At 39.5% G+C, this 27,556-nt stretch overlaps 1 protein-coding gene across 1 annotated transcript in view; it reads right to left on the reverse strand.

The window, feature by feature from the left end:
* The window catches only part of whrna (whirlin a), a gene marked incomplete at its 3' end in the record, with an annotated part of 154,556 nt that overhangs the window by 69,191 nt on the left and 57,809 nt on the right, over positions 1 to 27,556 (reverse strand). Inside the window, exons 2-3 of the mRNA XM_084382867.1 lie at positions 6,403 to 6,621; positions 607 to 732 (exon numbers count right to left, since the gene is read on the reverse strand). Coding sequence (XP_084238993.1) covers positions 607 to 732; positions 6,403 to 6,621 — 345 coding nt within the window. The remainder of the gene's footprint in view (positions 1 to 606; positions 733 to 6,402; positions 6,622 to 27,556) is intronic.

Below are 27,556 nucleotides of genomic sequence, written 5' to 3' on the forward strand. Positions count from 1 at the left end.
CTGGATTTTATAGGCGGTTGCTCAGTGGTTTCTTGGATGTTTCAGGTGGTTGCTAAGTGGTTGCCACAGGGAAAAAATCCAGCACATACAGTGTCTCTGGACTTGACTGTATGTATCCTGGACTGCACAAAGTTTCCAGGTTACCTTAAAGGCAAAATAATATAAGATGTTTTTTAAGATAATAATAATACACCGTTTTTTCTCATGCAGTGCATCACTTGAGAGCAAACAAAAGAGTGGCTGAACCAGGCAGGAGATGCTCCAAATGCTGGTCCTGCATGTTTGTTCTATGCAGGCCACAGCAGGTCGATGGGGTATTAGTACAAAGTGCTAGAGTGTATATAGTGTCTAAAGTGTGTATAGTGTATAAAGTTTTTTAATAAAGTGGTTGACATTTTTTATGTGTCTGTAGGTTAAGCAAAGTGATTACTGTAGATGGCATGCAACCTAAGGACTTATATTTTGCAACATTGACTCACATTGTGAGCAACGTCACCAACTAAGCGCAAAGCATGCAAACAACTAAATTCTTAAAGTATCACAGATTTAATTTGTTTGATTCAGTGAGACAGTGTGTGTGAGGTGAAAGATAGACTGAAGTGATACCTTGAGTCCTCCACACTCGGCTGCTGATCCCTGGTCCACTCCTGTGATGTAAATACCCAAAGCGTATTCTGCTCCCCCTCGTATCATTAGACCCAGAGACCGGCCATCATCCAAGACCAAGTTGACCTATTTAAGACAGACAGAGATATAAATAAGGAAGGCAGAACAGGGGTTAAATATCCAAAACATTGTGTGAGCCAGACACTTCTTAAATATCAACATTTTAAATGACATTCTGTCATCCGCATTGTGTTGCTTGACAGGCTGCCAGATTTGTCCGTGGTGTCGGGCTGTTCAGGCTGAAATGAATATGTGAGACACAATGCGCGGCAGAAATGACAGACCTGCTCTGAGCCGGGATTTGCCAGCAGAAAATAAAGAGCTTCAGGAGCTACTTAGACTTGGTGACTCAGAGCCATTAGTGAGGAGGCTGAATCAGTTCTGATTGGAGGAATGCCTGTTTAAATTGGTCAATCAGTTTGTTTACCAGACTCATCCGTGTCACGCCCCCTGGTAAGCAGAGCGAACAATATATGACATGGTTTGAATTCAAATAATCCGTCAAGCAGAAATATTGGACGACTACAGAATATCTCTGCTATAGCATCCAATTAAACATCCTGCTGCAGGGAGTTAATGAGTTAATTTACCAAAACATTTGTAAAAGGATTTATTTAACAAGGTAATAAATCTTGTACTATATTTTGTCGGTCACATCAGAGATCCTGCATAAAAGAGTGAATTTTTATTATAATAAATGATGTGGATACAGGTAGACAACAAATTACACCAAGTTGTCCGAATCAGCTAAAAAGTCAACTTAAGTTTTTGCATCTCTTATTCATGTAAATGTTTGTGTTACAGCTGAAACCATCACTGCAACTTAATTAACTAAATCAATTTCTCAAGATCCTCTGGCTAATGAAGCAACTTATATTACGAAGAAAGCTGGAGGACCAGAGTACAAACTAAAATATTTAACTGGTTCAACATAAGTTATAATAGAATCCATCCAGCAGGGTCCCTCTATACATTTACATCCAAAATGTTTGCCATCTCTACAAGACACACAGCTTTGGGCTGAATATACAAAGGCCGCACTTCTAAAGATGGTGAGCGTCCCTTTCATACACAATTTATAAAACGTGCACCTGAAAAAGAAGTCACTGATCAGCAAAAAGCAATTAGCTGATAATCCATCTATTAGATTTAAACCCATACAGATTGATGTCAATGTCCACTCCAACTTTTCAGCGCGCTGCACAAATCAGTAATATCTTTTCAAAGTAAAATGAGATGCATTTCACAGTGGAGTGGATCTGAGACATCTCATTTGGAGTGAGTCTGACTAGAGGAGGCCTGGACTAAGGCTTGTTTAAATTTACTTTAATTATAACCCACAATCAATTTATAGCACCAGCTGTATCTATAGCTGCACTATGTACAGTACATGTACATATAAACGCATCTCTGAAACCACTGGCTATTGTCTGATGATGATTTAGCATCGGCATTAGTAATGGCCAATGTTTCGGGGCTTCCAGTGAAGCAAGGAGATATCCTGATAATGGATTTGTGGACTAAGACTTGGTCTTCCGTGCAGTCATTGTTTACAGTTCAATAAGCAACTTGAGATGTGAGAACATATGCCAAACGACATGTTGCCTAAAGTCTATGTACTGTACATATATCTGCATATTACTGCAGACTGATTCCAGAAAAGCTAATAAAAAGCTACTGTAACTGATTAGACAATACCCGATTGGCTCAGAGACTGCAGCCAATGTGTCTCACTTCTTTTGCTGTCCACATCGACTGTTTACCTGCATGCAACCAAATTCTGCTCAAATGTGATTGATCAAAACTACCCTAAATGGACTACAAATGGATACCACATGATCTGCTCCTTTTTGTTTGGTACCTTTGGGTCATTTCACCAAGGGTGTCCCTTCATACTGCAGCTATTTGCTGTGGTGCTTTGGCCTTACATTCACTTAATTATATATTCTTCTGAAGTCCAAGCCAACATTACATTACATGCTTTTTGGCTTCCTCTTTCACTTTTGATTGGATGATTTCAATCCAGCATTTTCAAAATATGTACATTTGGAAAGCAAAGAGACCACATTTTAAGTCTACACAGTCCACTGGGAGAGGCTCAGCAGTGACTGTGCCAAACTTTAAAATACACATTCTTCTTCATCATAATCCTCTTCATCACAATGAGGCCTTTGATTACTTGGTTTGATTCTGATGCAGCCGTTGGCCAGGATTAGAAAGGGAAATCAGCTGCACTCTGGCGACTACAAGATGACACATATGCAAATATCTCTATTAAACAATGTCAGTTTCATCCCTTTTATTTCCTCTGTTGGTGTGGGTTTAGCATCTGGCAAAGACCTCTAACTTTCATTCTCTGCATATGGTGCTGCATCTCTTCTTTTTTAATAACACTGTCTGCTTATTGGAGGTGAGCCAACAACCTTTGCTCAGTGGGAATATAGAGGTATTCATGTTGCCTGTGACATTTATGCAGGACATGGAGAATAGTTTTAATTACCAGACTCATCCTTCTTTTATTGGCAGCACATCGCAGGTCTTAGGGCTCATACTGTTCTCTGGCATCAGATGTTATCCTGGAATCACTTCAATATGCTCCTCTCTAAAAAGAGTCCCAGTGGTCTGGTGTTTCTGTTTTGTAAATAATGGAACCTGAGGCGGCGTTCATCGAGCTGTTGTTTGGGATAGACACGTGCATTTGATCACAACAGGGATTCATGAATTACATTACGCACACTTTATTATAATCAGTGAAATTTGCACTGTGTGTAGGAAGAGCGAGAATGCTTCAGTCCCTCTTGCGTCACAAAAGCCAATCGCAACACTGTAACCATAGTGACAGGGTTTCTAGTAATCACACCAAAGGCATTCAGACTGTTACTAATTGACACAACAGGAATACTTTTGTTGGTGAAATACTTTTTAACGTGACTCATCCACAAATGCGTAATTCAAAAACCAGTTTGTTTTGGGCAGACTGCAGATTCTTGCAATGGGGAGCAGTTAGGTTATTGCCATACAAGTTCCACACATGCCAACCATTTACTGTACACTGGAGGCCTATCTATAGAAGTGGATGTGGCTGCCGGGTCTAAAAAGTTAAGCCAAATTCAGAAATAACTGCTCTCTTTTTACTAGCCAGCAGAGGGCTACTCCACTGGTTGCAGAAGGTAAAATCGTATGTGAGTTTATGAGAATATGACCCTATTTCTCACTGGATTTATTACCTCAGTAAACAGTTTCCTAATGTGTTTCTGGTCTCAATCATTAGTCCACAAGTCCACTTTAATAAAGCATGATGTTCATTTTGTGAATTATGTGCCCCTTTACAGTAAAATAGACAATACAGCTGGGTATGCTTTAGAGCATGGTTACCCTGTGATTTACAAGTCACTATTATGGTGACCGTCAATCAGGATTGGGAGTGTCCTGATGTCCACTCTAAATCTAAAATTGTTCAAAATGAGCTTTCAATTTTGATCATCGAAATCAAAAGCAGTATCAGTGATTCTCCCAGTATTTTTCTTTTTCTCCATCCAATTGCTGCTACTTGAGAGCATCCTTTAAAAAAAGAAAGAAAGAAAAAACTCTTCAAATTCAAAATAACTAGATTTTCATTATCCTGTGTGAACAAAGGCAATTACTTGACTAATTCTGGAAATAACAGTGTCTGAGATGATATGCTTATTTTCTTTTGCAGAGATCCTTTATTGATTTGTTTGGGAAGAGGATTACGCGGGACGGATTTGAGAAACTGAACTGAATTTCTATCTTTTGTTGTTTATTGTTGAATCAGCAAAGGGTGATGTTATATTTTTGGAATCTTTATTGTTAGTGAATATTATTTGTACTTCACTAACCCTAAGCTATAAAAACCCAACAGCATAAAGTCAAACTTGAAAGTCAAAATTTGAAAATGTACATAACAGTTGTCTGGGCATTGAACCAATGATCTGTTGATATGATGACAATGATGTTCCCCCAACACACAGCCATTAGTGTTGGGGGGGACAAAAAACAAAAATCTAATTGTGACACCTCTTATCAGGGAAGAGAAATAGCACTGCTTTTTAAAGGCACTACCATCTGCATTCAAATATGGGCACTTCTGTGATGACCATGGCCAAAATACCAAACTCAAGGCTTCAAAAGGGTAATTAATAAAGCAGCAGTTGACATCTTGGTGGCTAAGTCCATATCTTTTCATTCTATTATGCCAGCGTTCATCAACTTTAGGATGGGTAGAGTAATAGCAGCTGCAGTTCTGACCTTCCGGTGCTAAGTATCAAAGACACTGTGTTCTAGTTTTTTTTAATGCAGAGCTTTTTAATCGTCCCTAGACTACAAAGCTTGAGGCAATAGAAAGTGGATTGAAAATGCTCAGATGACACATATTTTTTTCTCAGAAATAGTGACCACCTGAAAATTTCAGGTAGTTCCCAACTCCCAAACCATCAAATGAGTTTTAATTCTAAAGGACACCATAATACCAAAAAAAAGGATATTAATTTCTTTTTCAAAGAGCAAAGAAGCTTAAACAGCCAAACTATCGACTACAAAGTGGATTAATATTTTCTAAACGTTATCTGCATGGCACTAACTACAGCCTGTATTAATAGAGCTGAAGCAGTTAAGATTAATGTATGGCTCTCAGCAGCTGAAAAATGAAAGTTCGAGTGTAATAAATCTTTTAAACAGCTTTGACAGCTTCTACCCTGCAGGTCATGAGGCAGTGACAGGGTGGAGTTTTGCGAGACTGAAGGTCCAATTACTATTATTGTTTAAGCTTTTTTACTTCTTTTACAGTGTCCATCATCTTTTGCCCATCACTTATAGTCTTATTATTGTGATTTACTCTGAATCTTGAGATGATAATGTAATCTGGTGACCATACAAACTAAAACTCTCCACCTGCTACGGAAACTGGGCGGTGTAACTATGACTCAAGCATGATTCCGCAAATTGTTTTTGTCTTGATTTGTTGTCTCACATAAATTCAAACTCTGGTTTTATTAGTAGTTTAGTTTACCATTTGATGCCTCCAGAGCAACCACCATGTTTTCCAGATGAAAGAAGTCTAAAAGAAAGCACTGATAATAGCCTAGTGTCTGGTGTATTTATTTAGTTGCATTTATTCAAAGCCAGGTCAGACCCCTATGACTGAAGCAAAAGTTGTGTCATGCCTTTGCCTGCCTTTGACGTTTATATAATGAAACATTATTGAGTCATTGACCAAAACATCCGTCTGCAATTACAGAGTTTGATGGTGCATTTAGAGGAAGTTAGATATGGCTTTTAGCACATTTGATACAGTATTTATGATTTGTGGATCAAAGACTTTTGATTTTGATTTAGTAGCCTAATTTAGCTTTCCTTTTTACATTCTTCATAAATATTTGATTTATATTTTTTTAAATATTTTGTCAGAATTGACACATTTGGTTCTGGTACATTTATTTTGCAAACAGAAACCGTTAAGAGTGTGCTCAATGAATGTCTGGGGCAACAAATGCTTTAAATTATGTCAAGACCACCCATTAATAAATCATCATACATGTATGGGGTCATGTTATTCAAAATTTTAATATTTTACTTTTCCCTGTGATTTTTTTATTCCTTTGAAGGGCAAAACTGAGATTTGGGTAAAAAGAAAAAAAAAGAAAAATATATATATAATATATAAAAAAAAGCAATAGAAAAATGTCTTTGTGTTTTGCTTCCCATGTATAGCCTCACCTTCTTCTCGTCTCCCTCCTGCAGTAACTGCATGTTGCTGCGTCGCTGGCTGTCAGTTTTTCTCAGGGTGGCGCTCCGATGCTCAGGCAGGTCAGGAGGAGGGGACACGCTCCGACCCTGAGGATCAACCCAGGTATAAACATGGTTGGTGACATAGCCACCTGGAATCCGCCCAACGGAACGCACAGAGAGACAAAGCTTTTTACTGCCCTTCAGCACCTGAGGAGAGGAGAGGAGAGGAGAGGAGAGGAGAGGAGAGGAGAGGAGAGACACAAGTCAGATTTTTTATTTCTCATAACATAAATAAGTGCAAGTTCAAAGAGCAAAGACTACCCACAAGTCAACACTTCAATCAATTTAATTTGTTTTGTAACACCATAGCACACAGCCACATGAATACATACAAACACAGAGTGAAGTTGCAGCAGTGAATATTAAAGTGAGACACACCCCTAAATTTAGGACAGATTACAGATAAATAATTTAAAAAAATGTTTATTATTCTGTTCCATCACCTAAAAACCCCATATGACTAAACCCCTACCCAGCCCAACACACACACAACAAACACATTTCTAACACATTTCTACTGAAGATTGCTGCTGGCTGTGCCTCATTGCCTTCTGATAGCTTGCAGTGCGTGCAGTCCCTCTGCAGATCAATGAATTCCCATGTGCCCAGTGGTCTGGAGAAATCAGACCAAACAGGGTTGAAGCTCTTAATGACCATACAGTCCTTGCGTACCACATACACAAACAGGACCTCTCCTTTCATTACAGACTCAAAATGACAATTAACATCAGTAACATTGACAATTGCAAAACTGATATTACTTCACAATCGTGTTCTCACTTCGGGAGTGTAAATTCTCAAACTTTCTAGTTTATGATTTTTGAACAAAACATAATGGTTTCACACATTATGCTGTCATCAGTTTGTTTAAAGGACTACAAGCTTATCAAATCATTAATTCATTTGGGTCGTAGTTGCAACAGGGCGAGTATAACAGACATCTTTTAACTCAGTAACTTCCAACTATTATTGGGCGCTGTTCAATTGATCGCTGGCTCTGTCCTAGAGCTCCTTTACTTCCCTAATCACCTCCAAAGACAGATAACAAGGGCTGTCGTTAAAGGTTCTTGAACCACATCTGTTAGCTCAGTATGAAGGTTGAATTGCTGAGCCACACACACATAACCTTTTATGACTAAGGCCAGTTTGTACTTTTATCAGCTTCGTTCAGTCACTGTCAAAACGCTGTGATTACAGAACTGTCATTACTGTCATTGCTTTGCAAGCTGTGTAATGCCCGCTGTAAAATGTTGTTTCACACACCTAAATTGATAATGTAGGCCCACTTCCTTGTCCTGTTTAAGAGCTGTAATCCCATTTCATGTCAGTATGTAATGTTAATACATGTACCTTTGTTATTTAAAGTTGTGTTTTTTAAGACTTTCAAAGAAAGAAAATACATCTAAGAAGCACAATGTCATATCAATCTTCCTTCATCTATCTTATAATACTTTCATAGAACCACCACTACTCTGTTAAAATTCCTATTTACATACGGTATGCTCCAAGCAACAACTCAAATTATTAGTTGTCAGACTGCTGTGGATTGTAGAGGAGAACCATTTCCTCGAGCACAACAATCAAGCTGAATCAATTTCACAATCCTGAATTTGTGCTGAGAGATAACAACTTCAATTCTGAGGCAACAAAGCCCTGACTGGACCAAAATGCCTGTCATCACTCCCTCCCTCTTCCACCTACTTTTTATAAGCCACATCAATGCAGGTGTAGATAAAAGAATATGACAGTTAAGTTCAGCAACACGTGAGCAGGCAAACTGCTAGCACCCTTTACTCAGAGAAAGAGAGAAAGAAGATCAAACTAAAAGAAGATGAAAAAACCTGCATGGAGAAAGGCTACCAAAAAACAAACAGCAGGAAGTCAAACAGGGAAATTAACCGTCTTCATGATTTTATCATTGTGTCAAAATTTGACAGTGCTGATGACAAAGGCTATCTTCTTGATTTGAACAATGCACATCAGCAGCACATGATGTGCCACATGTCTCTGAGCCATCAGACATCACCAGGTGGTCCTGAGAATCGAAATGCAATCAGGATTGCACCATCTGGAGGCTGAACATGCTGCATATGTGGCAAAAAGGAAACTGGTGTGAAAATTACTGGGGGGAAAAAGTGGAAATTTCAAGGGAGATCTCAAAAAGTAAAGTATTAAATAGAATATTTTAGTGAGTAGTGGCATTCCAAGTTCGTTTCACTGATGTAGTATTTTGATTATACATTAACCCTATGCAGTCAAGTACTGTGCAATAAATATTGTGGACAAATATTATGGAACTAGAACACAGTTAGTAATTATGTCGAGATTAGATGTTTAAGAGGATGGAATTTCAATGGGATGCTGATGACAACACTGCGGAACAACCTTTAAATTCAAAAGGCTCTAAATGCACCGCACCAACAATCATCAGCAAGTATTTAACTCCAACTCACATTGGGTTCTCTCTTAGAAACTTCGCCAACCAGCTACAGAGCATCACTTTGATTTATAGGAATAAACAGGCTTTATCATGGTGTATGCTGGTCTGAGAAATGTAACTGCATTTAGAGGAAATGGAGAAAGAAGGAGGAAAATGAGCAGTGTTTGGATGCAATGAGAAGCTGGAGTGCACACAAGGGGAAAAAGATGGAGGGGAATGCAGGTGATGGAGGGAGGGCAGTGGGTTTACCAGCCTGCACCATCCTGTGAATAAGAAACAGTGGTAATCGACTAAGCAGATGTGGTACAGTGGTCGTAATGCGTCGTCCCTGGAGGAAAGTGCTGATTGTGACACTGGGCTGATGCAGCTCAGCACTGCTTGCAAGCAGAACAAACAGCGCAGGGAAAATAATGGAATATACAGTATGGCAAAGCATAATAGAAAATGGCACTGGCAGGTAAACTGCTTTGACACGCTGCTTCGGAAAAAAACAATACGCTCTCATGAGAGTCCAGACAATCCATTTATTACACAAAAGCTGACTGCACAAAGCCCGGCTGAAGAGGCCATCCAATTTCATCACTTAGAAATGCATGGTCATATACTGTCAGAGTTTTAAGGGCACCTGCTGTCAGGGAAATTACAGAGTAAGAAATGGCTTGAGAGACATGAGGGATTAAACTATGAACTCTGGTTAGGTAAAGTGTCTGTTTTAAATGGCCCCAATGGTGCTGCAAACTTTTTTTTAATTGGAGTGTCTCCAAAAAAAAGAGATGTTGGCAATGAAAATTTCTGCAAACGACACATTTGTTAAAACTTTACATTTCTTTATGTCACAAGTTTACGTTTATTTAGGTTCAATTTTAATTTTTATGTTCAGCACTGTGCCTATGGCCTGTCAGGTTTAGGCACAAAAACCATCAGTTGTTTGTTGCCACAAACACTGCAACAATAGTAACAAGGTCTCCTTAAGACTATCCAGTGCCTTCACACAAAGTGTTGAAACAAAGTCTTAGGGTTGTTGTCACTGGTTTGGCAGCTCTCTTGCCTGTCACCCCTCCACCTCTTGATATGACAGTAAGGTCATAAAAATGTAATGTGTGCGTAAATTGACACGTTTTGTTGAAATGTCAATATGGTGGTGAACTCCACTGACTGTTATTCTACTGCGCAATGCGATTGAGATCCAAACTGTAGCACCTGCCTAGTCAGGAACACAGCCTCTGACAGGTCAACAGACTCAACCAGCTGCATCATGGGATTACCAGTGCACTCTTAGCAACAATGCTAACATGAACAATAACTGTTTCCAACACTGAAGGGCATTCAGCGTTGAACTCAATATGGATTGATTTTTTCCAAGAAGACACTTAAGTTCAAGGCTGGATTACAAATGTTCTGAAAGGGATTTGATTGGACTGGAGCATGGAACATGAACAGCACAGTGATGCTGTTAGCCTGTTCTACTTAGCCTCTTGACCTGACCTCTAGACCTGACCTGGGAAATAACAGAGGAGACTTTTGCTGGTCGTGAGAAACTGCAGTGTTTATTATCTGACACACTGTAGCCTATACTGTATACTGACTGCCAGATTGACAACTTAATGTTCAACTTTTCCTGTGCCCCGCACACATTTACCACTCACTGTCTTTCATTCACTTAATCACACATTTACTTCACACCACACTGTCCTATCTACCCTGTTCATAACAATATTACAATAAAAGCTCGTAATTATTTCTAATTTCAAAATGAGGAGTATTTGAGACTTCGAGACTCAGGGAAAGTAGTCGATATATGCCACACGACTGTCTAGAATGATTAATGATGTGTTTTGTTTTTTTTAATAAGAAAACAATTTAAAGTCAGCACATCTTGGGAACAATGGCCAAGTTGGCAACACTGGTCCGTTAATGGAGTCCGAACTGCTCTACCTGCTGATCAATACACAAAGTCTCTGTATTCATGAGGGTTTGGACAGGTGCTTTTATGATGCTAAAACAGTGCACCAGTCATCTGCTGAGGTTACTGTAAAGGGGAACATTGTATTGAAACTGGGGCATTGCTGCATCAAAATCATAACATCATAAAATCACACTTACGTCACAATTTATTTTTTTGTGCTTCCACATTATTTTGCTGCAGAGTTGAGTCCACTCACCGCTAATTGTTCCTGCTAATTGCACACACTTGATAAGTTGTCGTAAACACACATAATGTACAAGTAAACACAAGTTCATCAAATCGTGCATTGTCAATACACAGTCACACACACCAAACTGCAAGCACACAGATCAGATGTGTGAAAGTGATGCAGACACACAAAGTGAGGGGAACCAAAAAGCAGCAAGGCAAATTGCCTTTCACCCTGTTTATTCGCTGCTGTCAGAAAAGATCTGTCAAGCACAGGGGATGTATTTAACACATACACACATATTTGCTGAAAAATCTACTGTCATGAATCCACTGCAAGCACAATTTTTACCTAAATTCTATATTTAAAATATGTATGTTACACTTTACACATCACAAACTATGTCAATAAAACTGGATCATATTTTACAGAGAAAATGTTTTCTGGCTTTCCCTCCGATGTCTCCAGCTTCTCTGCCTCAACTCTTTTTTGTGATTCACAGACCCAAGCTCAGCAGCCTCTACAGAGACTAATGACAGGGGCAAAGAGAAAGAATGGGATGTGGACAGAGGAGGCAAAGAAGGAAGAAGAGAGAGTGACAGAGCAAGAGGCCAGAGTAAATCTCAGACAGGGTTTTAGTCATTGGCGAGAGCTTTGCATGACAGACTCCGAGCAGGACCTCTTGCTGTTGGACGTGTAATTAATATTAGCTAGCTTGCTTAGTCTGTGTTATTGCACTTGTTTGATGTTTAACTATGTCAGCAAAGTTGTTGACTTGCTAGTGTTTGATCATACGTAATGTAATCTTAACAAATGCACATGTACAGCTTTCCATTCTTACAATAGTGGTGTATAAGTGCATTACACCACGTCACTGCAGTTATGCCAAATCTCAGAATATACCAACTCTTGCACAATCATGATTCAAAGATACTCTTTCCTATTTCCTATACATTCTACTGGAAGAATAATTGCTATGATGCATATTTTTAGGTTCTTATATCATACCTTGTAAGTAAAGTGGAGGATAGATCAAAAAATCCAATCACTTACCACACAAAGAAGACCACAAGCAGGGTGACAATTTATTCACAGATCATCCTATTTAATGGAAGACTTAAACATGTACAGTACGGAATTACATAAGCTTAATCTTAACTTTTATTGTAACCTTAAACCTAATTATCTAACTAAAATTATCAATTAAACAGCGAGAAACCGGGAGAGTGACTTACTTCTGAATTAATTCATTCCAGTATCGACTGAATGCTTCACAGGATGACAAAACCCAAACACAGACAAATAGTCAATATTCACATAAACACACACACACACACACACACACACAGCCATAGAGATACCCCAAGCAGCAGTTATCATGGCTGAATGCTGGAGCCAACAGCAGAAGTGAAGGAAAACACATCTTCTCTAATGCTCTGTTCACACGTACACACTCAAACACCGGAGACGCGACAGGATGCCATTCATTGTGAATTCAACCTTAAAGACATGCTGATGCCGCAAAGCACAACTCGAAGACTGAAAAGGCCCCCAGCAGCGCAACAAGAGAAAGGTTCCACTTGATGTACAGCAAATATCCTCTGACGGGGGAGAGCAACAACATGGACACAACTTATCCAGCTTGTTTTGATTCCACTGTGAAATAGAAGGTTGTTTTCTATTCCTCAACACCGCAAAAGAACTAATGGAGGAAAAGCTCATAGTCACGGTCAACAGCCTCCCAATTTTCTACTATACAACTTTTAACGAGCTACTGAGACTTGAATAAGAAAAACAATGGTGGAAAAGTGGGAAATGAACCACTTCATCATCCCCTGCTGTTGTGGCAATGTGCAAAAAACACCTCCCAAATTAAATTCATTTAGGTGCTCAATACAAAATGCAAGCTATTTAAAACTTTAACTTAAAATCCATACGTGTGAATGAGGTACAAGAGCATGAGATGCAGCTGACAGGAATATTAAACAATGAAGACTATAGAGAAGTGTCTTTAATCATATAAAATTAGCATTTTTCCATAAATAGTTAATGTTTCTATGAGCAATTTTGCTTCTAATGCATGCGTCGGTGGCAGTATTGAAAATTGCTGCTGCATTAACACGATGCTAAGGCTTACAGATGTGATGTAATTGGCTTATAGGTTGTCCATGGACGCGTTATTAGTTCTGGATAGATCTGAAAAGATGGCACTCATTCAGTCTAATCTGAATTGCTTGATTGGTGCACATATGATCGTTTCTAGCCACTGAGTTTACTTCCTGGTTATGTAGCCAGCTGAATATGGGCAGTAGTGTTTCTCCTGCTGGCCCCACCTACGAATTTCTACACAACCAATAGACCCTACATTGTGATGATGTCACAGATATTTAAATCACTTTCCTCGGCACAAGGCTGAGAGGCATCGCTGTATTCTACTCATAATAATTCCATTCAAGTTATCACACAGTTGAGGGGCTTGCCTTTTGCTTTCTGTTGCCTGATGTGACCCTTTTTGCACCAAATTTTCCACCTCTTACAGCAATGGTATCAAACAGTACAATCAAACTCAGAATGGTTAAGAAACCTACCCATAAGGGTAATGTCACTTTGAAGCAGTGATTAATTTGTACATCAAAAGGTCCCGGAACTCAGAGTGGGTGCTGCTCTGGCGGTTCACGGGGAGAGAAAAAGTCAGGGTTGACTAATCCACAGTGCCTGGAGCACATTAGGTGACATCTGGGTGCTAGCTCTTAAAACTACACAAAACTAAACATTTCTTTACAAATACAGTATTATTTATTTACATTTATTAATCAGAGAATTAAAAATAATATCACTCAAAATAGGCAGGGGGAGGCACATAGGACCAGCTGTTTATGGTTTGCAGTCCTGTCTCCATAGATTGGTATATTTGGGGGAATATAATTAGGGCCGAAAGTTTTATTCACTATGAAAAGCAAACCAAACAAAGTTACCTGTTCTGTCTGTCTAATGATCGATCTCCTCCGCTCCCTCTTTAATATTATGGACAGTGCCACACCTACATACAGTACGTACATCTGATTTAGCCATTCACTCATATCACTATTTCACAGCACCAACGACCACTTGCTCGTAGGGCTTACAGTAATCATATGCAAAAATATTTAGACACCAAAAACCATTAAACAACGTGTCAGCATTGCTCGCATGAGCTGCAGAAATGATTTGATAGAGACAGAGGTGCAAGTTCTAATGAAATGGGTGATGGTCCCAATCTGGAGGACAAATTCAGCCCTGCTTTGAAGAGACCCACTCATATAACCTTACTGGTAATACAAAGTACCAAACAAAAACGCAAGCAATTTTTTATTTATATTAGCCTAAAAAGGGTTAGGAGATTAAAGGGACTCATTACTCTTTGTTGACACTGCACCAATATGGGTTCACCGTGTGTTTGTCCAATTACAGCAGCCAGCAGTGACGACAGGCCTGCTGTGCTGTAGAGAACAAACGAGCTGAGGCAAACTGGAATGAGTTTATTTGATGGCTTGTTGGAAATCCGAGTGCGGCTTCGAGGCAGGCGGATCTGTCAGCGGTGTGAATGGATCATAGTGCTGTGTAGCATTGGCACAATTTTCAAAGTCCGATCCATCTACCAGCCGTATGTGTTTGCGCCTTTGGGGGAAAGGCGAAGCGTGTAACCGGCAGCGGGCGTGCCTTTGAGACCAGCGATGAAGTGTTTCCCTGACACTGAGCGAGAGCACAGAATAAACACAAGAATCACATGAGCTCGTTTTCACACCAGTTTAGTTTGCATGCGTCATTCTGACAGGCAGAGCCACCATGTGCAGCATACATTACAAGAATATGTTTTTATTTTTTCGGGCTCCAGGAATCAGACAGTTGTTGTGAGGTTTTCAGTTTGTTTGTTTTTTTTGTTTTCTGTACTTAGCTGACCTCGAAGACTGAAATGAATATTACAATTCCAGTCACAATTCATAGCGCTGACATTTTAGCCACAGGTGTTTGCATACAATTTAGTGAACAGTTTGGGAGTCAGAGACCCATGCTCTCTCCTGCAGTCTTAAATCCAAGAAACCAAATTACATTACTTGGAAGAGTAGCCCCCAGAAACAAACAGGATATGAAGGTGACTGCAGTACAGTTCTGCAGGGCAGAACATCAGCAGAGGTAATAACAATTGTCTGGGGCTGATTTTGGGTCAGAGATGTGAAAAAGGTAAAGGATTAAGTCACACATTAAATATGATGATTTTTTTCAATATCAATGATTCCAGTCACTTTTTGATCCCCAGATTTGCAGGGTTAGGCCAGGATCACAACACAGGAGTTTCGGGTCGATTTAAGCCTGATTCACACCTCCCAGCAATATGAGTTGAAATCTGTTCTGGGAGCCTGGTCCTTACCACCGTTGGGCCCAGATTATCTGGTAATGTGAGGGGTGTACAAATCCAGTCTTAAACCTCCCAAACTGCTTGCAGACTCATCGAGGCAGGCCCGGTAAATATCCCACATGTTCGATATCTAGGATTTAAATTACGTCAGTACTCACCGAGCAGGATCGCAATAGCCAGTGAAAGAGGCATGGCGGAGCAGCTGACAGCGCTGGCAAGCAATAGCAAACTTTATGGCCCTTGTGGCTAACATAAGCTAGCTTACTACTGTTGACAGATATGTGAAGTTTGTCCTTCTGTGCATCATGCAACTTGATTTCAAACTCGGTGAGGATTTAACATTACTGCAGAGTCACCCCCGTGTTATGTACACAGACTGTTAACTGTTAATTTAAACACATTTATGTTCAAGAGACAAAGTGGTGTGCTTCCACCACAAACTTTATCATACTATACAGTAAACCTAGTTAAAAACTGAAATACATGTAACCGTTTTTTTGTTTTTTTTAACTTAAATGTGTTCGAGAAACTTTTTACTGGTTATGGAACAGTCTCAATTTAATACTGATGCTTCTGTATGACCTACATAAACAAATGAGCGAGAAGATAAGCTGTTTCTGGTTCATATTGTTATTCTTGACGCCTGTCACTTGGTTGGATTCTGACCAGGTTGAAACGCTCAAAAAATTAAAACTATTTTTAATGGCGGAGTGCTGAGGATGTATTTTGGGGTCTCACAGGCTGAGGAAAGCAGCTGCTCTGTAGTCTAAAGTTTACTTTGTTTCACCATCATCATACAACAGTTATTACCTCATCCCTATATATCTTGCACATAGCTGTAGTTGAAAAAGAAAAATACAAAATATATAAATTATGTTGAGTCTTTCTTTCACTTCTTTTTAAAATCAATGCACTTGCTAGCCAGATCCAGATCTTCAGAGACAAGGGGATGGTGCTCATACTGCTTTTGTCCAGTTGCGCCGCCAAAATCAACACAAAATGACAGTTCCTTGTAGCTTTAAAAGCTAGCAGGTGTTCACCGACTTCTAACATTTTAACTACTTCCTTTCTTCCTTAGCACACAAGCTAAACTGAAAGTAAGCCACAGCCTTACAGCAACATTAAAGAACTTGAATGTGTACTTGAATATGTCTAATATTTTATTTAATCTGCAGCTGGAAAAGCAGGCAGATCTGCTATACTGTGCAATTGTTCCAACAGCTATAAGGACTACTTTCTCTGTTTACTTTCAGTCAGACTCTCTGTTACACTGAAGTGCATTGGAAAGCTCTTAGAGGCTCGTGTTCCTTGCCCAGATCAATGTTGTTCTAGTCAGGATCTGTGTTTCCCAAAACTCTTCAACAAATGGAGTGAGTCAATGACCAACAACCATTATGGACGTTTCATTCCAAATCCAATGGAGACAGAAACTCTCTGACTACTTTCTCCCATGTGTTTCTGTGTGAACCGTTTTGCCACGTGTGTGAGCATGCACATGCATTTTACTCTGTTGGACATAAGAGAAGCTGTTCAGGTCCCAAATGAAGTAAACACTTAGAAGGATTAATGAGTAATTGACAAGGCCGCCAACACAGAGACTTAATGGAGCCAAGTCATCAATCACAGGGATTAGCCAGAGGAAAACATCCACAATGCTCTGCCCAAGCCATCTTCGCTAATCCTCACATTCCCCAATCCATCTCTCACTCTCTGCCTCGCTCTTTAATTTGAATAAATGCTATAGACCACCTGCACACACACACACATACACACCATTGCAGGATACATAGAAAATACAAATGAGACAGTGTGACAGTATATGTGCAGATAAAAAATGTAGTGATTAATAGATCGGTATAAACACTATAACTACCTTGAAGTTCCTCTGTCTCTTTCTTTTCAGTATTTTCTGCTGTAGAGCCCATCCCTCCATCACACTTTGGGAAGTCACTCCGTGAGATTCATATCATAATGGCTACAAGGCCCCAGTATTGCTTTACTATTGTCATTTATCATTTTAAGGTGAACACTGAGAAAGATTTATGCTGGCTTTCTAAAAATGTCAGGGCGGGTACAAAAAATATTACAGCTGTTATCACTGTGAAAGAGAGGAGGCACAAAGCTAAATCTACTGTGGAAGACTTCAAAACAGACCTGTCAACATACAATCAACAGTTGCATTTTTAAGCCTACATTTACTGAGTGGAGACCACATGTAAACACACTGATGAACGCTTCATTGAGTTAAGAAAGAGTCTGTAAGGATGGGACATTAAGGATGTGTTTTTGGCACTGGGATGTTAAAGGGATAAATGACGAGTTGATTAACCGACAGATGATTAGTCAACAAATTTTATGGTCCATTAATCCTTTAAATCGCTTTTCAAGATATTATGCCAAACATTACCTGATTTCAGCTTCTCAAATATAAAATATGTGCTGCTTTTCTCTGGTTTTTCATCACTGTGTATGAAATATGAGTGTTGGACTGACAAAACTCAAAGATGTCACCTTGGGCTCTGGGGACTGTGAGTATTTTCTGACATTTTGTAACTCTAGAATTGTTATTTCATAAGAAATACTATAAGACGATTTCTACTTTGCAATTACTGCCACTGCACTTGAACAGAAAGCCTTTTGTTTCGAAGCACATATTAAGCTTCAGTGAATTCGATAATGAAGTTTTTTCTTTTCTTCTTCTGCCTTTATTCATCTATGGGTGAATTTCTGCTGTTCCTTCCCATTCTAACTGTCCGACATTTCTGCTTTTCTACTCTATTAAAGCCCCCACATTCATCATGCTGACCTCATCAAATTTAGCCAATCACTTATCTGTCCAGATTCCTCGAGGCAATCTGCCCCTGGATGTCTGCCTTTAAATATAATTGACGTGCTTTCATTCTGTCTTTTAGACCTGCAAATGGTTTGAGTTGAGGCATACAATCATCTTTGTACGTGACATCCACCTGAGTTATCATGATGGGTTTTTTTTTATAATTTACTGTTGTGTGACTTTAATGTTTGTATTTATGTTGGGACAGGAGATGTTTAGAGGTGGAAAGGAAAAATAAAAGGCGAGACAGCAGAAAAGGCAAGACAGTGATCAAGAAGTATTTGCTTGTTTGTTGGAGTTTCACCTTTGAAGTCCCTTTCTGGATTGGTATATTGATACTAGCCATAGTGCAGTCTACAACAGATTATGGCTGCAACTAATGATTCATCTGGGTGTTTTTTTTCTTTTGTTCTTTTTTTCAACAATTTATCAATTAAAAGTGCAGTACACAGAGGCCCAATCCTGATACACCCCTTAGCTCTACCCCTCCATTTTGCATGCTCACGTCTAGGGGTAGGGTGTCCCAATTGTTGCGACAGATTGGTACAGCGACGTGTTAGGGCTACCTGGCCCTCCTTACAGAGGTTTTTCAGATGCACACTTCAAACCGAGGGTTATGAGAAGTCTCTGCCGTTTGAATGTATTGTGGTCCTTTTCTTTATAACAACCACAAAACAAGCGCTACTAGTTTGCTGATGTCTCAGTAGCAACATTACATGACTGATAATTGCGTGACAGTCTCGCATTTGACGTATTTCATAGTCAAAAAATGTGATAATCATGAACTGTGTGTAGTATTTTTCCTGTGTTTTTGCCTGTGTGTGGTTGAGGTGTTTTTTCAGAGGCTGGACGTGTTTTTCCTGGTGGCTGGAGCTCTTGTTCCACCAGTCTTCTCAAGGCATACACCTCTACTGATCCACCTGCGTCTCCACCCTCCAGTGCCTCAACCTCAGCCTCCACCGCCCAGTACCATGAGCCCCAACTGCACCACCAGCCTTGCCACTCACCTGAGCATGAACCACCACCAGCAACCTTTTCTCCTGAGCTATAATCAATAAATTTCCCCTGTCTCGGTGTCCGCTTTTGGGTCCTATGTCAACCTCCAAAACCGTAACAAAAAATACCTGAAACGATTATCAAAAAAATGTGCAATTAATTTTCTTTTAATTGACTTTTTAATTAATCTACCAATCATTGCAGCTCTTTAACTGATTATTGCTTTTTGTATTGTACTTAGTGTTAAAAATGTTCCAATAATCTTCTGTAATTGCCTTTTTTGCAGCCACAGCTCGTACTGCACACCAGGCCATCTGAAGAGAGGCTGCTCTCTCTGAAGTAGTTTTTGTCAATGTTTTCCATTTGTTTGTTTTATACTTGCAGTCCACTGACTACCTTTCCTGAGGACTATTTCTCCCTCTTTAGTTCAGACTTGTTTGTAAACCTGTGCAGTTTTGAGCCTCGGAGATATGTAATAGGTTATGGAAATAAACTTGACTTGAGGTACTCAACTTCCTGGAGAAGTCAAAAAGGGTTTTAGAAATGTATTGACAATAACATACAGTACAGTACATACAGTATCTGCTATTGTGGGAAAAACTCTGAATAAAAGAAACCACACTGAGACTCTCCTCGCTGTAAGACAACACCAAATTGTAGGAAAGGATACATGGATAGCTGTTATGTCCTAATCACACGGTGCTCAACAAAGACACCGAGGAGCTTGAATTGTTTAAAAAGAAAAAGAGTGTCAGTATGTCTGGCGGGGCCATGGATCAATCTACCCCCTGCTCGTTCTTCCACACGAGCCCATTAATCAAACTCGCCTCCTATATCTCTTCTCCTCCCTCGCATTTCTCCTGTATTGAACGCCATATCTCTCAGCGCCTGTTATTTACGATGCCTCCTCCCGGACACAGATGCCCGACATCTTTCACGGATATTTACTGAGAGAGGGCAAGAGACACAGAGACGACAGATAATGAGAGCAGTGAACGACGATTCATTGCTCATTCCCAGTATATATAAGTCACATGATGCTTCTTTGCATATGAATATGAAGAAATGTCTTAGTGTTCAATGTTGTTACACTGGGAACAGCTGCACTCATCATCAGCTGCGATGGGTCTGTTCCAATATTTAACAGAGTGAAGAATAAAAGAATCAACTGGTGCTAATCTTTGCCACAACAGAATAATGAACACAATCAAACAGGCCATGTTCAGAATCCTAGTTTTTGCTTTGACATCTGAGCTGTCCTCATCAAACTCATCATTACATTAATGGTCTGTCTCTTGTTCTAAACTATACAAAAGCTGATTTTGTGCCTGCAGGTGACTGAAGCTGTTGAATCAATTAAACTGCATTGATGAAACCTCTGCGTTCAAACTAGAGCTCCGCCTGGAGCCATCGGAAAAGTGTCTGAATTATCAAATGGGATGGTTTCAAGTAATTATCACTGCTCCAGTATAGGAGCTTCGCTTAAGGATATGCCTGGACAGACTGAGTTACAGCACTTACAACAGTAAATTCAAAGAGAGGTAAAGATAGGTGCTTAACTTAGAGTGAACATGTAAATTAGACCAAACACACTCCTTTATTAATCATAGTGGAGCCAGACTGCCTGCCTAGTTCGCTTATTTTAGGGTTCCTGGCTGAAGAGTACGTTATATCAAGCTGTGTTAAAAGTGTGAAAAGTGTTAACATGTCGCAATTTATAAAGCATTTTAGATTATTTCTCATAACTATTAATAATGAAACAGAGAAGCAAAAATCTTCTTTTACAATGAATCCCTCTTTCATGATAGATATATTATATATATATTATTTATATTATTTATTATTATATATATTATAACAAACTAACTAATTTGTGTTTTTGCAAACAGATTTTATACCCACTTCTCTTCTCTGTTGACTTCTCTTTTGATGTCTTTCATTTCTTGCAGGTGCAGCCTTTGTAATATAAGCTGCTACAATGATTAAACGCCAAAAATAAAATTCTGAGGGGTAACGTGATTCACATCAACTCTGAACGACGCTAGAATATTGAATCTGAACATCCATAAATGAGTTTGACTTGTAGTTCCGCCTAGATTTGGTCCTAGAGAGCCTGATGTTCCCGGACAGGATTTAAGTATGTGTTATTCTTGAAAACCCCTGGCTGCTATCAGTCACTGACTGTATTTGTATGCAGTTTAACAGACAAAACACTTTACATAATTCATTATATTGTACCTTCTTGTAGGTTTGAGACTTGTAGTCTATTGTCTATATGTACATAATATTTGTGTTGAGAGCTGCAACTAAGGACTATATTCATAGACAGAATTAATCCATTATATGTTTGGTCTATAAGATAGATTTTTTTTTTCCTGTAAAAATTACAATATTTAATTAATCAGTTAATAGTTGACATATTGATTAATCGTTGCAGCTCTACTTGTAGCATACATTGTTATAAGATAGTTAATTGTTGCTTTACTGAGAATCAAGAAGTACACAGGTTTGATACCTTTAACTGCTGTGACCAGTTCAACATACAACAGCTGAAGAAGAGAGGTACATGTTGTCCTCTGTACAGAACACATACATTTAAGGCTGTAGATACACACACATTAGGGGTCAAACAGGTGTCTTCTCTGTCAGTGGGCGGCTGTTCAAACCAGCAGACCAACTCAGTGCCCACAAATGTTCCAACAGATTCTCCATCTGAGGGCTACAGATTCATCTGGCCTCATTTCCTTATGAGACTCGACTGCAGGCGAGGGACATGAATTATGGAAAACAGGAACTACAGCACCTAGGCAGGAGCTAGTGCATGTCTGAATAGTGTCTCATTACGCACCGCTAGACTGTGAGTATGTGCACAATGTGAGTGAGTATTTATGTCTGTGTGTTTTTTTCTGCGTCTGCATCCAAGTGTATGTTTACCTTTGTTTTCAGGCAACTGTTTGTGTGTGGGAAGATCAAAAGACACTGGAGGAAGTAAAGTTTTGACTGTGGTACCTGGATAAGAACTTTTTTCATGCCTGAAGTGCTGCCGCACGACTAATGAGTGTACATAGTCACATTATGCATCACTATACATGAATGCAGTGTGTGAGAGAGTGAGGATCTTCCCACTGAAATTGAAATGCAATATTCTTTTCTGTTACAAAATATAAACGTAGAGCAGGCAGTCGAAAGGCCTCTATGCTAATGACTTATAATGATATGAGTGGGGTGTCATTAGGTACCATGTTTCTCATTAGTGTCAAGTCAATAAGGTAATAAGCATGCTGGGAACAAGATGTGGTCGAGTGTGCTATGCAAAAGAAGAAGAGGAAGAAGATAATCCAGACTAATGAGTGGCTGCCTACCTTATGCAAAATAAAAAACAAGGCTCAGAGTGGGGACACAGCTTTTCATCAGCAAAATGGATAAAGGAGGTTGGCCAAGGGGTCAAAAGTCTTATTTTAACTGTTAATGATCTCCTGCAGACATGTTTAAACCATATCAAAATCCTCCTCCTCCCTCATAAAGAAATCCTGAATATATAAATACATACATATTTTTCATTTCAAAGGTTTAACTAGAAGACAAAAGAAGTCTTCTACTTCAATGTAAGGTCAATTCTCAGTGTTTGTGCACTAGAGGTTCAGATTTCCACATCAAACGTGTGTAGGATGCATACTGGACCACGAGCGGCTCACCTGTGATGTCGCCATTTCATCACATCTGAGAGAAGTCAGATTTAAGGTGATCACAGAGAAAGTTTTCTCCTTCAGCAAATGACCATGAAAACAGAACTCTGCACATCATTCTGCACTGTGGGCGACAATGTGACTTGGCTTGTTGGTGGGAATCTTCACAGCTCTCAAGAGTTGATTTGTTTACAATTCACCAATCAACAAATGCACAACGATTCTTGATGCGTCTTGATACATCTCTATATCACATCACATTTATATAATACTGCACACTGCTATTTTTCCACCAATTATTCCAAGTAGTGAGACAAATCTCAACTCCCTTTTCATTTATTCAAGTCCTTTCAGAAATCAAAGCAGCATCTTTTTTAACCACACTACATAAACGTTAAAAAGCAAAACATGAATCCATCTGCAGTGCGTTGCATGAATGCTCTGATCTACAAAATATTGTTTCACATACTGTAGTAGTTTTAAGACGGGGCATATTGTGAATGAAGCAGACATCACAAACGTGACTCTGCTGCACACTCTTTCTGTCAGAGCTTGGCAGCAAAGTTGACAGCGCCTCCTTAATTCTTGGCCACTTAGCTGGGCTCACTTTATTCTTTATGGCTGGAGATGCTACCTAGGGGCCAAAATGGCTAATGTGGTTCGTAATCATTGCGTGAGGCAGATTTTACACACAGCAAGTGAAGTTTTTGCTTCCCAGTAAATTAAAACATCTGAAATGTGCCCAGATGTACGCTCTGAAAATACTAAGTTTGTTTTTTTGGCACTATGCTGACCTAACATACTGTAGATAAAAAAGTGTTAGCCTATTGTTCACCTACAATTCCGATGCAAAATGGCAGCATTGTAATGTAACTTTACAACTTTATTGTCCAGCCAAGGCCAGATAATCAACAATCACACATCGGTAGGCTACAATTTTTTTGGGCTGCCAACTCCCGAATAGGCTCCGTCACTGCATCCATGGAGAATGCTTCTTGTCCACATTGCGATGCATCTTAGAATCAGTATTTCCACACCTCTTGAGTGGTAAAGTAACATCAGGTAACATTAAAATGTACAAGACAAGACAAAAAGTTGAATTAGGAAAGGGACTGAAATCATTAACAAGTGGATAAAGTGGGCAGGGTCATCAGAAAATGTCTTTTCTATATTACTGCCTGAGCAGGAGGGGGAGAGAGATGGATTACTGACCAAACACACATAACAGTGAGTACTGTTGGAATATAGAGCTATTTAACACTTATTTTAATAAAAAAATATATACAGCAGCTTTAACCAAGTCTGAAAAGAACAATAAAATCGTTTTAAATTTTACACATTTGATATCTACAGTACAGCTGCCTTTATCCAACAGAGCAGAGAGAATATACAGGGCTTCAGGCTTCTCATCAACATGCCTGTCAAACAGCAAGCTGAGTCCACAGGAGGTCCCTGGGGTCTGACATCACAGGGGAGAATGGCATATACCACACACACACACACACACACACACACACACACACACACACACACACACACACACACACACACACACTTCAGGTACACAAGCGCACACAACATAAAAGATTTGTTATGCAAGCAGACACACACACACACACACACACGTACACCACTACACATGCATATTGTATGCAGCATTTGTCCTAGGTCACCTTTGATGTGCACAGCAGTGTTGCCATGTGATATTGAAAACAAATAACACGAGAGAAAATTACTAAAACACAATAATGCAAGCCAGTGAACGATGAAATAAGCAAAGAGTCCTGTGTATGATGTGATATTATGTGCATATTTATAAAGAAGGTTCAGAGTGGATTTGTTTTATAAAATGTAATGAGCCTAAATTTTCAAAGGAACAATCACTGTCGTTTTTGATAATGACAATGCTGATCTGCCTCCTTTCCACAAGGGTCTACAGCTAAGCTTCCACTAAACACTAACATCAGCATGTTAACCAGGTTCAAGCAGATTTATTCATCATTATAAAACACAGTGTGGCATAATAAACAGAACATTTGTAAAGTCCTTCATGCCACAAAAATGTAGAACATATATCAAGTTATTTATATACTTATAAACACAATTATGTGCAATTTTTAATTTGCGCCGGGGTAAGTGTTGTGTCAGCAACAAAATGGTTGTGTCAGCAACAAAATGGTGATTATAATGTCATCGGCATCTTAACATGTTTATTTAAAGTTCGACATCAGGTAATTTGTACTCTGTCAGCTTGGAACACAATCACGCCGTCGCGTGCAACAGCTTGATCCAAGATGTTGGGGTGGAGACAGGTCTCTGTGAAGTGTCTTGTCCCATTTGTCCATTTCCTTTTCAAGTCAAGGATGGATTATAATGACTCATCCCGACTCTCGTCTCTCCTCCCTTGGCTGTTGGTACTGCTGTCTCAAAGTCTGCTAGTCTCAATACAAAACTTGCACTTTCTTCTCCCATGCTCATGAATGTATTTCTGCCATAGCTTATACCAAAAATATCAGTAAAAAAAAAAAAAATGTAGCTAATTTTGAAGGAGCTATCAGTTACATGCGCCACCGTTGCCATAGCATGCTCGCAATTAAGAGTTTAACAGGCTGATGTTTAGCAGGTATAATGTTTTCCCTTCATCATCTTACTACATCCTAGTAGCATGCTAACATTTGTTGCATAGCAGTAAACACCAAGTACATGTAGGAGTAGGTGAGGTGGATTAGCCATGATGGCTAGCAGCGGGCCTAGCAGCAAGTTTATTTGCATTCTCTCCCCATTTCTCTCTTCATTTTCTATTACATGAAGTATATTCTGAGCTCTGCTCATCACAAGAGAATCCTGTTTACTGTAGCAGCAGAAAGAAACACAAATGTTGGATGCATGGGGACATCAAACCAGAGTGAATCCACTCCTTTTAAAAAGAATCTGGTTTATTTATAAAAATAAAAAACAATGAACCCCCATTTACTGACAGAGTCTGTATCTGTGCTTAAAATAACATAAAACGACTGGATTCCCTATCACACTGAACAAATACAATTTCCTATAGTACACAAAAGCATACTACAATATAAGGGTATGTCAGCCTCTGTAGCTTCAACAGTATTTGATTTACTGTGTGTTTGATTTAGGCTTATACAGCAGAGAGGAGCGAGGGAACACAAAAGATGAGATCAGATGCAAATTAATACAAGGTAGGAAGAGAGGAGACAGATTCCTTTTCAACTCCCCTGAAGTCTAACATTTCTTTTGTTACAGAAGAAAGATAAGGCACATGGAGGAGTAAACTGTAACCTTCTGCATTATCCTGCATTAACACTGCATATTTGCCAAATGAGTGCTGTTAGAGTGAGAAAAAGCATGCAGCAGCAATGCTGTCGAGCATGTATAAGCTGCTACACCACACCAACAGCATCAGTCAGTCATAAATAGATTACATATTTGTTTTTCGATGGGATATTGAGTTAATCTCTTAAATAAAATTGTCCTCGTGTGGCATCCATTTTCCCAGCACACATGATATTTACTGAAATAGATCTGAATCCTAATCTGCCATGCTGGAAAGTAATCAATACTGATGACTGACGGGAAACCCAGAGCCTCTGCTAAAACCCACAGATTCAACACCAGTCGGTTTATTTTTCATCTTTTCCCTCTTTTTCCCCTCTGGTCTTCCTTCCTGACAGCGACAGTAACAACATACGGAGAGAATGCAGGTGCCATTCCAGAGGAAACACGTGAGGCTTTCAGGTCCTCTCAAAATTGAGGATAAAGAGAAGCAGGGACAGCCAGACATTACATTCAGGTAATAACCAAGCCTGATCATCCTCTGCCAAGAATGCAAGACTTTTGTTGCTGAACAATCCCAACAGGGAACCATGAGGAGCTGGTGAGGGTAAAGCTGCAATGCCACAACAAAAAGACAAGAACAAGAACGAGCGCCTTTTCTAAGAACTCCCTAAAATACAACTTCTTTATGAGCTCCCTATTCCCAGCATGCCTGGCAAGATAAAAGCCATTTAACGCTTTTATTTAACATGAGTTTATGTACATGCTGAAGCTTTTTATGGGGCTTGTAGTCAGCTGGGTGAGCAGTCAGAATCCTGGAGTCAGCACCAATAAATAACCGCTGCTCAGGACCATGTAGGAGTTAGTGCCACGAGGTCCATGGAGGACGCTTAAGGGTCGCAGCCAATTAAAATATAAAGCTGAGTGGGACAGGTGGTCATGAATAATGCTTTGCAAAGCAGTGCATTTCTTAGCTTCTTTACACAGGTTTTCCACCTGTGTCCACCTGCGATCATTAAGCTGCTGCATTAGGCTCAAATAAAAGAGAAATGTCTGTAACATTATTGCAGTGTAGATGTTAATCTTGTTAAGGTCTGGACAAATGAAAGCAGGGAAATCAGTTAGAAAAGGGACATTGAATGCTCACTCTTGCTTACACTATTGCACTTTCTAAAGAGAAAGTGATACCAATGTTAATTTAATGAAGATAAGACTGTCCTCACCAGTAAAGCATAGCAGGTCTTCAAATGTTTAAAATGACTTATGTTAAAGTTTTTCTGACAAGCAGCATCTGCTGTTGTT

This window comes from Pagrus pagrus (genome assembly GCF_965226575.1).
Source record: "Pagrus pagrus genome assembly, chromosome: 19".
Classification (NCBI taxonomy): domain Eukaryota; kingdom Metazoa; phylum Chordata; class Actinopteri; order Spariformes; family Sparidae; genus Pagrus; species Pagrus pagrus.